This window comes from Homarus americanus, unplaced genomic scaffold (assembly GCF_018991925.1).
Source record: "Homarus americanus isolate GMGI-L3 unplaced genomic scaffold, GMGI_Hamer_2.0 scaffold23578, whole genome shotgun sequence".
In the NCBI taxonomy this organism is placed as follows: domain Eukaryota; kingdom Metazoa; phylum Arthropoda; class Malacostraca; order Decapoda; family Nephropidae; genus Homarus; species Homarus americanus.
Genome location: NW_024733231.1, coordinates 6,941,832 through 6,955,327, shown reverse-complemented (window position 1 = coordinate 6,955,327; position 13,496 = coordinate 6,941,832). Strand labels below are relative to the sequence as shown.

General features: G+C 44.0%; 1 protein-coding gene and 1 non-coding gene across 2 annotated transcripts; one reads left to right on the top strand and one right to left on the bottom strand.

Annotated features, from left to right (window-relative positions):
* Positions 1-209: 209 nt before the first annotated feature.
* On the top strand, positions 210-282 carry Trnar-ccg. The gene has a single exon. It is a non-coding gene; the product is annotated as a tRNA-Arg (tRNA).
* A 5,621-nt stretch (positions 283-5,903) lies between these two features.
* Positions 5,904-13,249, bottom strand: LOC121869493 (beta-galactosidase-like). The gene is given in 15 exon segments (XM_042370847.1): positions 5,904-6,545; positions 7,167-7,409; positions 7,739-7,766; positions 7,768-7,822; positions 9,125-9,179; positions 9,380-9,426; positions 9,429-9,497; positions 9,598-9,691; positions 9,948-10,075; positions 10,219-10,399; positions 10,618-10,715; positions 11,041-11,104; positions 11,855-12,005; positions 12,305-12,480; positions 12,847-13,249. Coding segments are annotated over 15 exon segments (1,677 nt in total). The 5' UTR covers positions 12,925-13,249; the 3' UTR covers positions 5,904-6,335.
* Positions 13,250-13,496: the final 247 nt, after the last annotated feature.

The window sequence follows — 13,496 nt, the reverse complement described above, 5'->3', positions numbered from 1 at the left end:
TAATCAAGATATGTTAGAAATGACATTTGATGTTCACAATAATAGTAATGTCAGATCAGACTAATAAATGTACTCTAATTTATAGACTGAGAATATATTAGATATATAAATAATTATCTTTGTTTTGGAGTATTCTGTGCTCAAGAAAATAAGTTTTGTTGTTATCATTATAGAAAAATCTTGTATATATGCATGTCGTAATGAAAACTGGCTCTGTGGCCTAATGGATAAGGCGTTGGCCTCCGGAGCCAAAGATTGAGGGTTCGAGTCCCTCCAGAGTCGAACAGAGATTTTAAAATGAACTGATGAACACACTGGTAGGACGTGTATGGTCGGTGAAGCTACCGGTATGTAGATGAGGTAACACTAAACTGATGTCTATGTTTTGTTAAGTAATAAGTTACTATTTGTGTGTATTATATTGTTTATTGAGCGTCAATGATTAATATCGCTGATTCTTATAGTGATTTTTTTTGGTCCAGAAGTGGATTTGGGTTAATATGACATTAATCAATACTATTTTGAATGGGTCGGCAGGCCTTGACAAATTTAGCTGTATGGATTTCTGTGTTCAAGGTCATTGTTGTTTAAGTATTTCAAGCGTTACTGATTCTAGCATTACATCTGAGGATCACTTCATATACTATATCTCAAAGCTCCTTAATGTTCACTCGCTGATGACTTGTTCAATCAACCTTAGAAAAAATACCACCTCAACCTTTACGAACTGCAGAGGTAAATATGTGTAATAACTCTTTATTTCTAGCATTCAAATACATGAAAGGTGTTGAATACATAAGCTGGATGAAAACAATATAGGTGTTACAAGAGCAGCGAGAGAACTATTAACCATACATTACCTGAGTCACGACCAACGCAACCTGCTTCGCTTATATTGACGTTGCCAGTTAGTGATTCCGTGAGGCCAAGACCGCGAGGAATGCCGGAGACCTCATTGATTTTACAGTAAGCACCTGTTGACACCAACGACAAGCATTAACATAAATATACGTTATATTGATTCAGTATCAGCAATGGCAATATTAAAATGTTATCCATAGCAATATATTGCTCTATTATACAGTTCGAATTGTTTAATGACATCTACTGTATTCATGTAATATTATACTGTACTCGATCGTGCTTCATAACAGTAATAGGGCAGATATTAGAGTTACTGGTAATGTGACACATCGTGACAGATGGCATGATGCTTTTGCATGGAGGATAAGATTGTGGGGTACGGGTTATTTGGTTCACACTCAGGATGGGATGGAGAAAGGAAACTCACAATGTGCTCTCTGTATACATGTTGTATTGGATGTACAATGCAGCTTGGTGCTGGGAAGGCAGAATGGTTACAAGTTTGATATAGAGACAGCTGGTTGGTGAGGGTGCTCAGAGGCGGACCAGCTTGTGGGTCGCCATGCTCGCCGGCGGGAGCGAGGGCCGCCAGGCAGGAGGAGGAGGTGTTGCTGGCTGGTTGGTGTAGGTAGAAAAGAGAGAGGTCACCACGAGGTCAGGTCTTATATAGTGAAGGTAGGCGTGGCTTAATGGTTGACCTCCGTCATGTATGGCGGCGCTGGTTGACCTAGACCACGAGGCATACACTGGGGAATTCACGGAGTCGGCTACTCAGCGACAAACAGCGTTTGTAGGGGAGGAATCATCTACAATACTCCCCCTTCCCTCCAGGCGGTGTAGGAGACTTGTTGTCAGCAGGGCTGCATGGCACATGTAAGACATAACGGCGAGGGCGTGGATGAGCCGGCCGCTTGGGGAGACAACTGTCTAGACACACGAGATCTGTGGGAGAAGAGAGGGAGAAAAAGGGTATGTGGGGGCGATGAATGTTGTGCTTCTGTCGCTGCAGGGGCAGCGTCCTCATGGTCACTGGCTGGGATGGCTGGTGTCAGGGGCGACGTCAGGAAGAGGGTCTATGATAGGAGCAGGTTCTACAACAGCAGCAGGGACCACGACAGCAGCAGGGTGCAGGACAGTAGCAGGGAGTGCCTGAGGGAAAAAAAACGGTGTGTGGGGGCGATGAATGCTGTGCTTCCCTCTCGGCAGGTACAGAGTCCTCAGATGCGCCTGCTGAGGTCGGTAGGACGTGGTGCTTGGGGCAGGAAGAGGACTGGTGTCTGCTTAGAGAAGCAGTGCTTAGGGTGTCTAACCTGCGGTGTAGAGACAGTAGCTGTAGAGCCGATGAGAGCTGCCTCTGTGTGGATAAGCCAGTCTTCCATGTTGCTTGAAGACTGGGAGTGATCAGTTTCTCCTCCATCCTGTGTGAGTGCGATTCTCCGGGGGCCACCATTTGTGGGGTACGGGTTATTTGGTTCACACTCAGGATGGGATGGAGAAAGGAAATTCACAATGTGCTCTCTGTATACTGTACTGCGCACATCATTGTCATTCCTAAAAACCTCATTTAATTCATATTACGCTACATAACATTCAAATCCACCGCACTTGTAGAATCTCAGAAAACGGGAAACATTGATAAAGGATAACTCACCTACTCAATGTTACTAGACCATGTGTTGTATTTTACCAAGGTACAGTTATATAATGTTAATTGTATATATTCATAGCATTAAGGAGAATTCAGGGTATCCATAAGATGATGAAAGTCCAGTTGAGCCGGACTAGTGTACTGTAGGACTAAGTGTGCATGGCTTGAAAGGTCATACTATTTACGTCTGTGAAAGTGTAGCGAACATAACTTCCACAGATATCATATGAAAATGCATGAGAACAATGATCTGAAAAAGGATAAATGTATCAGGGCTATGAGGTGTTGGAGTGACCCAGAAACTATACTTGAAAAAATATCTTGTATGCTTCGGTGTGAACTTAATACACCTCGTATCCTCACGTGACATATACCCACGACATGTACAGTGATCAGAGAATCCTATGTCTGTGTTCAAATAGTGCAATGTGTGAGGGGAGGATCCCTACTTACAGTTTTAAGTGAAGTGGATATACCCCTGCCATGAACATTCGGCCTTTGTTTTGGGGAGCGTCCTGTACCCGCCTCGAGAGTGTTACGTTGATATTATAACCCAATGAATTTACCCACGAGCTAGCAAACCAAGACCTTACCTTAGTGTGTAATTTAAATTAAAATATGTGTTTATAAGGCATGGGTGACAATATACCGAAAAGTGTTCAGGTGAGAACCATTTAAGGATATTACCTTTGATGCCATGTGCTTCTACCTTTCTAATTAGTCTTTCGTGGGGGACTCTGTCGAAGGCTTTGCTAAAGTCGAGATATACCACATCATAATTGTGCCCCTCGTCCACCGATTCGAAAACTGACGAAAAGAATGTTAATAGATTAGTTAGACAAGAACGTCCGCTTGTGAAGCCATGCTGGGAATCATTGATCAATCGGTGCTTCTCCAGGTAATTTCGAATAGAGTTTGAAATGATTGCTTCCAGTAATTTGCCTACTATTGATGGCTATCAAGCCACGCCTACCTCCGCTATATAAGCTCAACCTCGCCGTGAATTTGCTTCTTCTACCTGAGCCCCATCTGGTCCCCGAGATATGCTAGGGACTGTCAGTTGGTTGAAAATGTTCAAAGGAGGGCCACCAGACTGGTGCCTGCACTTCGGCATCTCAGCTACCCTGAGAGATTGGAGCGCCTGAACTTGCCTAGCTTATACTACAGACGGGCAAGGGGGGACCTAGTTGAGGTGTATAAGCATCTCAGGGGGCACTACTCAGTTGAGTGTCCTTACTTGGAGCTGGCGGACGCTCGCTCCGCAAGCAATGTGTGGTGATTAATGGCACGAAATCGTCATCTGTACCTGTAACAAGTGGGGTACCGCAGGGTAGTGTATTGGGCCCGCTGTTGTTTGTTTGTTTCATAAATGATATGCCTGACGTTGTACACTCCTCCATACAAATGTTTGCCGATGACGCCAAGTTATTTCGGGAAATTAAGAACCAAGCGGACTGTGAAGAGCTGCAGAAGGACCTCTGTGGGCTCCAGGAATGGTCGAAGGAATGGCTGCTGAGATTCAATGTCACGAAGTGTAAGAGGATGCACCTGGGGTGTACCAACGGTAAGGAGGCGTACCATATGTCCCAACGGGATGAAGAAAATGTACTAGTTGAGACTGTGTGTGAGAAGGACCTAGGTGTGTATGTTGACAATGAGCTGAAGTTCTCGGGCCATTGTGAGAAGAAGGTAAATCAGGCAAATAAATTATTGGGTCTTATAAGAAGGTCGTTCAGATATCTAGACGGTCCGTCCCTCGTGACGATCTTCAGGAGTGAAGTGCTTCCCCATCTGGAGTACTGTCACCCCATCTGGTCCCCGAGATATGCTAGGGACTGTCAGTTGGTTGAAAATGTTCAAAGGAGGGCCACCAAACTGGTGCCTGCACTTCGGCATCTCAGCTACCCTGAGAGATTGGAGCGCCTGAACTTGCCTAGCTTATACTACAGACGGGCAAGGGGGGACCTAGTTGAGGTTTATAAGCATCTCAGGGGGCACTACTCAGTTGAGTGTCCTTACTTGGAGCTGGCGGACGCTCGCCCCACAAGGGGTCACAGCTCAAGATTGAAGAAGCCGCAAGTCCAGAAAACCGTGAGGGCAAACTTTTTCGGAGTGAGGGTTGTAAACTCTTGGAACAATCTACCAGAGAGTGTTGTGACGGCACCGAGTGTGAGCTCTTTCAAGAGAAGACTTGACCAACACTGGAGCGGGTTCAGGTACATTCAGGAGCCGGTGCATGCCCAGTATTTGCCAACAGTGCGTGACAGAGACGTGACCGATCGCCCGGGCGGCTAGCGAGCCGATCTTTTGGTGAAGAATATAAATGAAAAGAGACGTGACCGATCGCTCAAGCGGCTAACAAGCCGATCAGTGGCGAAGAGGATAAAAAAAAAAGTAAAAAAAAACACGCAACACCTCTCTCTACTCCACGCTCCCGAACCAGCAAGACCTCCCAACAAGCTTCTCACCAACCAGCTCCCTCAGCAAGCTCCTCACCCAACAGGACCTCTGAGCAAGCTTCTCACCACACGGCAAATTCCCTAGCACCGCACTGTACCTACAATATATTTATATACAGAAAACCACCATAAAGAGTTTCCTTTCTCCAACCCATCCTGAGTGTGAGTCCACATCACGAATCTCCACAGTACTACCTAAGTGCATCCACTTGCATTTCATGACGTCGAAGTTTAACAACCATTCCTTTGACTAGTCCTGAAGCTAACAGAAACCTTTTTGTAGTTCTTAACCGTTCACTTGGTTCTTAATTTCCTTAAATAACTTGGCATCATCACCCTTCTTTAATGAAAGCTTAGTTTATTTTATTGAATTCTAATACAGTACCGACTAAAATAATTTTACAGTAATATAGCTCTGAATATATATTCATCCTGGATTTTTCTCAATATATTCATATTCTTGGAAAGCTAACGAACACAACCAATCTGCCAAACGAAGAGTAACTTAATTTACATATAGATATACTGTATCTGTTTGTGTGAATAAATATGCATATTTACTGAGTTTTCCTCTTACGGAGTTTCAATCAAGACCTTTTCATATTTTGGGTTAGATTTATCTTAAATCATGTATAAAATGATTTACTTCTACTTGATTGCACTGTATATAACAATAGCTATTCATGTCTGCTGAGAGAATGTTATCCTTTGTGATATAAAAAAGAAGAATGTAAGCTATTTTTGTTCTCCACCCTTGTTTTTGACACAGTGTGAGTCCTTTACAGTGGCCTACCTTATAGTGAGGTGGGTCCGTCCATGATCTCTATGGGTTCGTCCACTTCTTGTCAAAGAGTCTCAGTGGTGCTCAGCCTTTATAGCAGTACTAGGCCATACGACTGAATAAATGGTGTCAGGTGAAACAAATAACTGTATTTCAGTGAGATGTGTTTATTCTTGCAATGCCCTGATACATTACTACCGAATATGTTAGAACACTATATAATTAGGATCCAACTAAAAAGATATAATATTACGAAAAATAAATGTTTAGAGTTAAACATATATAAACAGAACTGGTATCTCGAAGGGATGATGTCACGCATTTTGGAGCCTTGATTTATAGAGGAGGGTCGCATAAACGGGTGTGGTACTGCAGGTGTGTGGACGAGGGTGGTGCTATGCTGCAGATGTGTGGACGAGGGTGGTGCTATGCTGCAGGTGTGAGGACGAGGGTGGTGCTATGCTGCAGGTGTGTTGTAAATGAGTGGTGCTGCAGGTATGTGACGAAAGTGGTACTATGCTGCAGGTGTGTGGACGAGGGTGGTGCTATGCTGTAGGTGTGTGGAAGGAGGCAAGGTGCGGCCTCATTTGGGGTAGGGTCCATCTACCTCAGGTGTGTTAATGAGGGTGACGTGGCAGGTGTGTGGGGTGAGGCAGGGTGCGGCCTCCAGCTCCAGCAGTAATAGGGTGTTTGTGCCCCGCCTCAACACCCCCTGGGGCACGTAGAGAGTGACCTGGGGACCCACCTCAGGCCAGTACCTACCTAGGCAAAAGTCATTCACCCACGCCATACCCTGGGGGAAGAGATCACACCGTGAGAGATAAAATGGGGAGGAGAGGACCCTAAACCATATGGGAGGGGAGATAAGAATGGAGGAGACGAGTCATACCATGGGAGGAGTCACAAGAATGGGGGAGACGAGTCACACCATGGGAGGAGTCACAGGAAATAGTGGCTACCAATCACACCATAATGGGAAGAGGAGGGTGTAAAGTTACATACAGATATAGAAGGAAGACAATAGAATGTTATCATACTTACACCCAACAACATCAAGACTCACTAACACACTGTATGTTGTTCAGTTGCTGTGATTATACCTCATAGCAGAAGTCTTTTTTCATACAGTCATGATGGGAGGTGGTGGTCTGGGTACAACAACGTCAGCAAGCTTTTGAATAGTAGTTGTTAATGACGTAAGTGTGGTGTGTGATAGAGGGTATGGTATAAAACTCATCTAAGACTGTAAGGTTAAAATTAGGTTGGTTAAATATGGTCGGCTCGTGTCTGCTCTCACAGGCTATACATACTAGGTTCTCCTGGGAAAAAAATTGAGAGCCATATCCCATGTCAGAAGCAATAATGTCTTTAGTAATAGAGAAAAACATGTAAGGCTCCACGCACGGAAGCTGACCTTGGACCAGCCATCTAGGCGGAGGAAGGTATCAAGAGGGTGTTGGTCATCATGAGGGACGCTGAAGTTGCCATGGTAGAAGGTCATCCCCCCGCGACGTGTCCCCAAGAGAGGGCGGGGCGCCAGAGTTTGGTGTAGGCGATGGAGGGCATGGTGGAGGCGGGTGAAGTTAGTAAGGGGTAGTGGAGTCATCGTCCACCCCTCCAGCTTGTGGTAATTGATGCTGACGTTCCTGGTGAGACCCTGCAACACACCCCAGTCCACTAAGTCTACACCAGATTACGTCTGGATTCTCAGAGATTCTTTCCTTATTTTTTTTCCAGTATATCAAAATAAAGATGGAGGTCAGATATAACATCGACATAGAAATAAGTACAGTATTTAATTCTATGGCCGTCAATTTTGCAGGGAGTCTTCAGTACCCGGACACAGTCACACATCTCTAGTTCCCAGAATATCAAACATATGAATCTATGATAATTTATCCTAACTCTCAATGATTCATAACTATATGTGAACCTTAGACTTTCTCCTGAATTCACTGGACCAAGTCGCTGACATCAGGACCTCACCTTAAAGTCGTTGAGTCGAGGACCTACAGACACGCCCCTGACTCTCCACAATGATGGTGAGGCTCTGGCCTGGTAGAGCTGACACTGCCAGGTCATACAGTCCTCCTCCTCGACACCATCCCTACGTACCGCTCCTCAACAAACACGTACCCACGGTCGTTCCGTCTTGGACACTCAGGCGCGCAGGGTCAGGCTAAAGCAAAGGTCAAAGAGTTGAATATTTCTACTATTACCACATACTACTACTAATAAGTTGTAGTAGCTTGCTAAAATTATGTAGAACCAGAACAGAGAACCGTGACTATTGTATCTTCAAAGGTCAACCAAAACAAATATTAAAAGGTTTGGAACAGAGGTGTACATCATGCTATCTTAAGATATACTGTAACTGTCTAATTATTGTTTTTATGATGATTTAAAATGTTAACCAGAGTTTAAGAGTCTCAGAGATCCTTAGGGTAAAAATGTTCCTCTCCTTGCATGTGTTGACTTTGTCTTCACCACAAAAGATTACAGACAAAATAACATTGGAAATACATTGCCAAACGGCCTCATGAATGCCAATATTTTTAACCCTGACAAAACAAACGACCAATACTCACGATCTTAACCCAGAAATGATCTCTACATACAAGGGAATTAACTCTGACAAAGGGAATGGTTAGTATAACTCACTTTCTTAGCTTAAAAATGGCCAATACTCACAATGTTAACTAAAAAATGTTCAATATTCACATTCTTAGCCTAAAAGAATGATATATTACTTACCTAATATATAGTATGAATAGACTTGACGAAATGAACAGAAAATACCCACAACCTGAAGAACGGCTAAACCTGAAAGGAACGGCCAATACTCACAAACCTGATGAAGAGAACGGCCAATACTCACAAACCTGACGAAGAGAACGGCCAATACTCACAAACCTGATGAAGCGAACGGCCAATACTCACAAACCTGATGAAGGACGGAATCCACTGATGAGTGCACCTGATGAGAGAGGCATCGCCAATACTCACAAACCTGATGAAGAGAACGGCCAATACTCACAAACCTGATGAGAGAACGGCCAATACTCACAAACCTGATGAAGAACGGCCAATACTCACAAACCTGATGAGCAGACGGCCAATACTCCAACCTGATGGATGCATACTCACTGATGAAGTGAACGGCCAATACTCACTGATGAAATGAAGCGACAATACTACAAACCCGATGAAGTGAACGGCCAATACTCACGATCCTGAAAGGGAGAATGGTCTTATATAGACGAGGCCGCTGGGAACGTGAAGGACCTCGAACGTAAGAGGCCAAGGACGCGTGACACCATTCAGGAGTGATGCCACTTGTAGGACGCTCCCTAAGGACTCAGGGAACAGAACCGTAGGATGCCTTAGGGGAGGCCTTCGGAAGAGGTCCTGATGGTAGCTCTAGATACTGTATGGGTTACAGGAATACAGGGGTAGATATTAATAGTTACAGGGATACAGAGAGAGAGAGAGAGAGCAGTTACAAGAAGACAGAGTGAAGAGTTACAGAAATATAGATAGACTGTGTACAGTTACAGGGATACAGTGAGAGAGAGAATGAAGAGTTACAGGGATACAGGAAGAAGTATGAACCCTTAGTCACTGTACCTTGCCAACAACGTCCCTCAATGAGTGGTACTTGGCTGTGGGGTCTAGCCCTCTGACACGGGGGCATCATAGTCATAAGAGGTAGGACATGCTTGGAATTTTGACCCCACGTTTGAGCCTGTGCGTTGAGGTGAGTTAATTATGTTCGTAAATGTTCAAAATGTGAGGTAAACCTTGAATGACAGACTAGACGATAGATGGATGGGAAATGAACTCGCCTGATGCAAAGCCAAAGGAAGTGCCGCCGTGAAACATATACATGTTGACAGACGCGTTGAGAGCCAAGATGGAGTCCAAACCTCTTGCCAACACCTGAAACAAATGAACAGAGCAATGCAAAAGTCTATCATCACACTGAGAGGACCATGAAGGACATAACATTAGAATCAAACTGGAACTTTACCTTAATTAAATACATCCTTATACCACCAGTTTAGGGACAAAATTAGCATAAAGATTCTTCGTGAATCTGAATCCTGTAGTGCATATCCCCAGTTCTTTCCCTTCATATCTCCCCGAGTTATTCCCCCTTCTCTTGGTGACTTCCCTCCCCATCCACCAACCTCACCTGAGAGTCAGTAGTGTGGTGAGGCTCTCCCCAGTGGTCGAGCCATCCAGGGTAGAACTCAGAGTTGACCAAAGGACCCCGGGGTTCAAAGAGCCTCTGGTCTCTAAACATTGTCTCGGGATCCGCTTCTGTGGGAAATACGAGCATATTAGCACTATTTGTTACTGTGTGTGTATAGATGCAGGTTTGGTTAGGTTAGATGAATAGTGCCTGAATGTATATGGCTGTGGTCTGACAAAAGCCATTTCACTACTCACACCCGAGGACTTACTCAGATCAAAGTCGACGGTAGCATAGACTTCAGGTATCCTGCCACACTTGAGGTTGTTGACGCCAGCGGAGTCAACAGTGAAGAGCACCACGTCAGGACCCAGGTGGTGACGGAGGAGCTCACGAAGATGCGCTGTATACCTGAAGTCACACGGGCCGCTGGACCCGTACTCGTTTTCCACCTGTAAATACGATCCATCAGTTACATTCCTCTAGTGGTAAAGTCCATCTACAACAAAAGCTATCTGTTACACATTGTTCTATTTTAGATAATATCCAAGACCCTACTAGCCTCTGGACAACCGTGACTTAATCATATTAGTCTCTGAAGTATTAAAAATCTAAAATAAAAAACTATTAAGTTGAAAAATCTAGATTGATGTCCTCCCTCGTTCCTCACCTGCACCATGATGACCGGGCCGCCATTCTCATACAGCAGAGGCTTGATTTTGGGCAGTAAGATCTCACCGAACCAGGCGTCGACGTGTCTCAGGAAAGCTGTCAGTATAACCAAAATCTACACTCACGGACGGTTCATAATGTAAACAAGAACACATGGCATTATGATAACCTTTGGGGACTCCATGGCCACCCTTCTGTGTAGATAATTTAGTGTCTGTGTGTGTGTTTAGTGTAGACATAATGTATTAGGCAGACATATTCTATTAGGTGTAGTGCATGTACTGTAGATTAGGTTATGGCAACTAATTCACTGACACCAACTACCTTACTAAAAACTTCAAGCCCTCATATCAAATATTATTAATGTTTCATATCCTCACTTTCCTCGGGTTCACACTCACTATGCTGTGGGGTTCGATACCTTGATCTGAGGTTCGAAGTCGGATGTTTGGATGGAGACGTAACAGCCAGTAAGGTAAACCGCCCTGTGGAATAAACAAACAAAAGGTTGAATTTATACATTTTGTTTAAAACTTTGTATGTAAATATTTGTTTATATTGCGTTCTTGTTGCTATCAACTCCCTCTCAACACCACCATGTCCCTCTCAACACTAAGTCCATTATACTCACCATGTCTCTCTCAACACCACCATGTCCCTCTCAACACCAAGTCCATTATACTCACCATTTCCCTCTCAACACCACCATGTCTCTCTCAACACCACCCTCTCCCTCTCAACACCGTGTCCATTAAACTCACCATGTCCCTCTCAACACCACGTCCATTAAACTCACCATGTCCCTCTCAACACCATGTCCATTAAACTCACCATGTCCCTCTCAACACCACGTCCATTAAACTCACCATGTCCCTCTCAACACCACGTCCATTAAACTCACCATGTCCCTCTCAACACCACATCCATTAAACTCACCAACGTCATTAAACTCATGTCCCTCTCAACACCACGTCCATTAAACTCACCATGTCCTCTCAACACCACGTCCATTAAACTCACCATGTCCCTCTCAACACCACATCCATTAAACTCACCATGTCCCTCTCAACACCACACCATGTCCATTAAACTCACCATGTCCCTCTCAACACCACGTCCATTAAACTCACCATGTCCCTCTCAACACCACGTCCATTAAACTCACCATGTCCCTCTCAACACCACATCCATTAAACTCACCATGTCCCTCTCAACACCATGCCCATTATACTCACCATGTCCCTCTCGGCACAGATGAAAGGTCCTACACGCAGGATCACCAGAAGGTCGTGCTGCTGGGCCGTCCTGATGAAGGTCTCTAGGTCGCGGTTCTCCGAGAAGTCGTACACTCCGGGTTCTGGCTCATGGCTGGACCACTCCACCACCCTGCCCAATCATAACCACATTACACTAACACTCCAGCACCCTGGCCAATCATAACTACAGTACACTAACACTCCAGCACCCTGGCCAATCATAACTACAGTACACTAACACTCTACCACCCTGGCCAATCATAACCACAGTACACTAACACTCTACCACAGCACATTAAATTATCCCTGGATTTATCATAAGGGTGGATTAACGTAGTCAGGAAAATTACCCAGTTGGATTTTGTCTGTGTACTTTGAAAACTAATCAACAGCGGACAAAATAAGACCAAACAAGTCATTGGTGCATACGTCTGGACCGCATTGAAGCCCGCCATACGGAGCTTCCAGAGTCGGTCAGCCCACTGAGAGGCGAGAGCACGGAAGTAGTGGATAGAACCTGACACGTAGCGGAAAGGCGACCCATCTTTTAGGAATCTGTTGTTCTCGTAGTCGATCTCAAACCTTCGAGCTGTTCCTTTGTCTGCCTATAGGAGGTACATGTTATGATTTAATATATTATGTGGTTTTCTTTATTACAAAAAAAAGAGTAATCTGGTGTATTTTGTTGTACTTTATTCATGGTAGTGATTACTATTTGTACAGGTCATATGTTCCCTGGACAACGATTTACGAAATATTTATTAAATACTGCCACGTGCACTACCATATACTACCACATACAGTATTGACAAAAATCAACCCAGTATATCAACACAAATCAAACTGAAATTGTCTTTGGCTCACTTGAAGGTGTACCAGGTTTGTCACCCTAGGATATAATGAATTAAAATATTGCACTTATCCTAATGCTGTAAATAAACATACAAACATAAAATATATATACAACTTACATTTAATCCTTGCATAACGTCTAATAAAGTCATACAGAGGAAGAGGAGGGAGGCTTTTGTTAGTATCTTCGCTTCCATAGTGTGACGATGTAGTTGTGTGTCTTAGTTGTTAACCAACCACAAATCACCATATATCTCCACCACTTAACAGTAGTGTATTTTCTAAAACTGACACTACTTAATGTATTATTAGTGTTGTCCAAACTCCAAACTGATGCCAGAATACAGTATTGATCTTAGCCGTCACTAGAATTATTATCATACATTCTCTGTCACCGTATTTACATAACGAAGTGTATCTATATCAGGACTACTTAACACTGCACTAACCAGGCCAACACTAGTGTGAATGTCAGGCAAGTGTGGTGATAAGTGGCTGGTGGCGGTGCGTGGTGAGTACAGTACTACTGATAAGAGGAAGACTCATACCCACCTTCACCTTGACTCACTCCAACATTGCCTAGATTAGGAACAAGGAGACTAATTTTTAACCCCAGTATTCCTAAGACACTAAATGTCCTCCATAATCCTAATACTATTGTTATCTTCATCCTTCCCTATGCAGGATGCCTAATCATACTTCAACAATATTTGAATATAGAGATACAATTAAATAGAACTATACCAATAAAGTACTTCTGTTCTTCGCA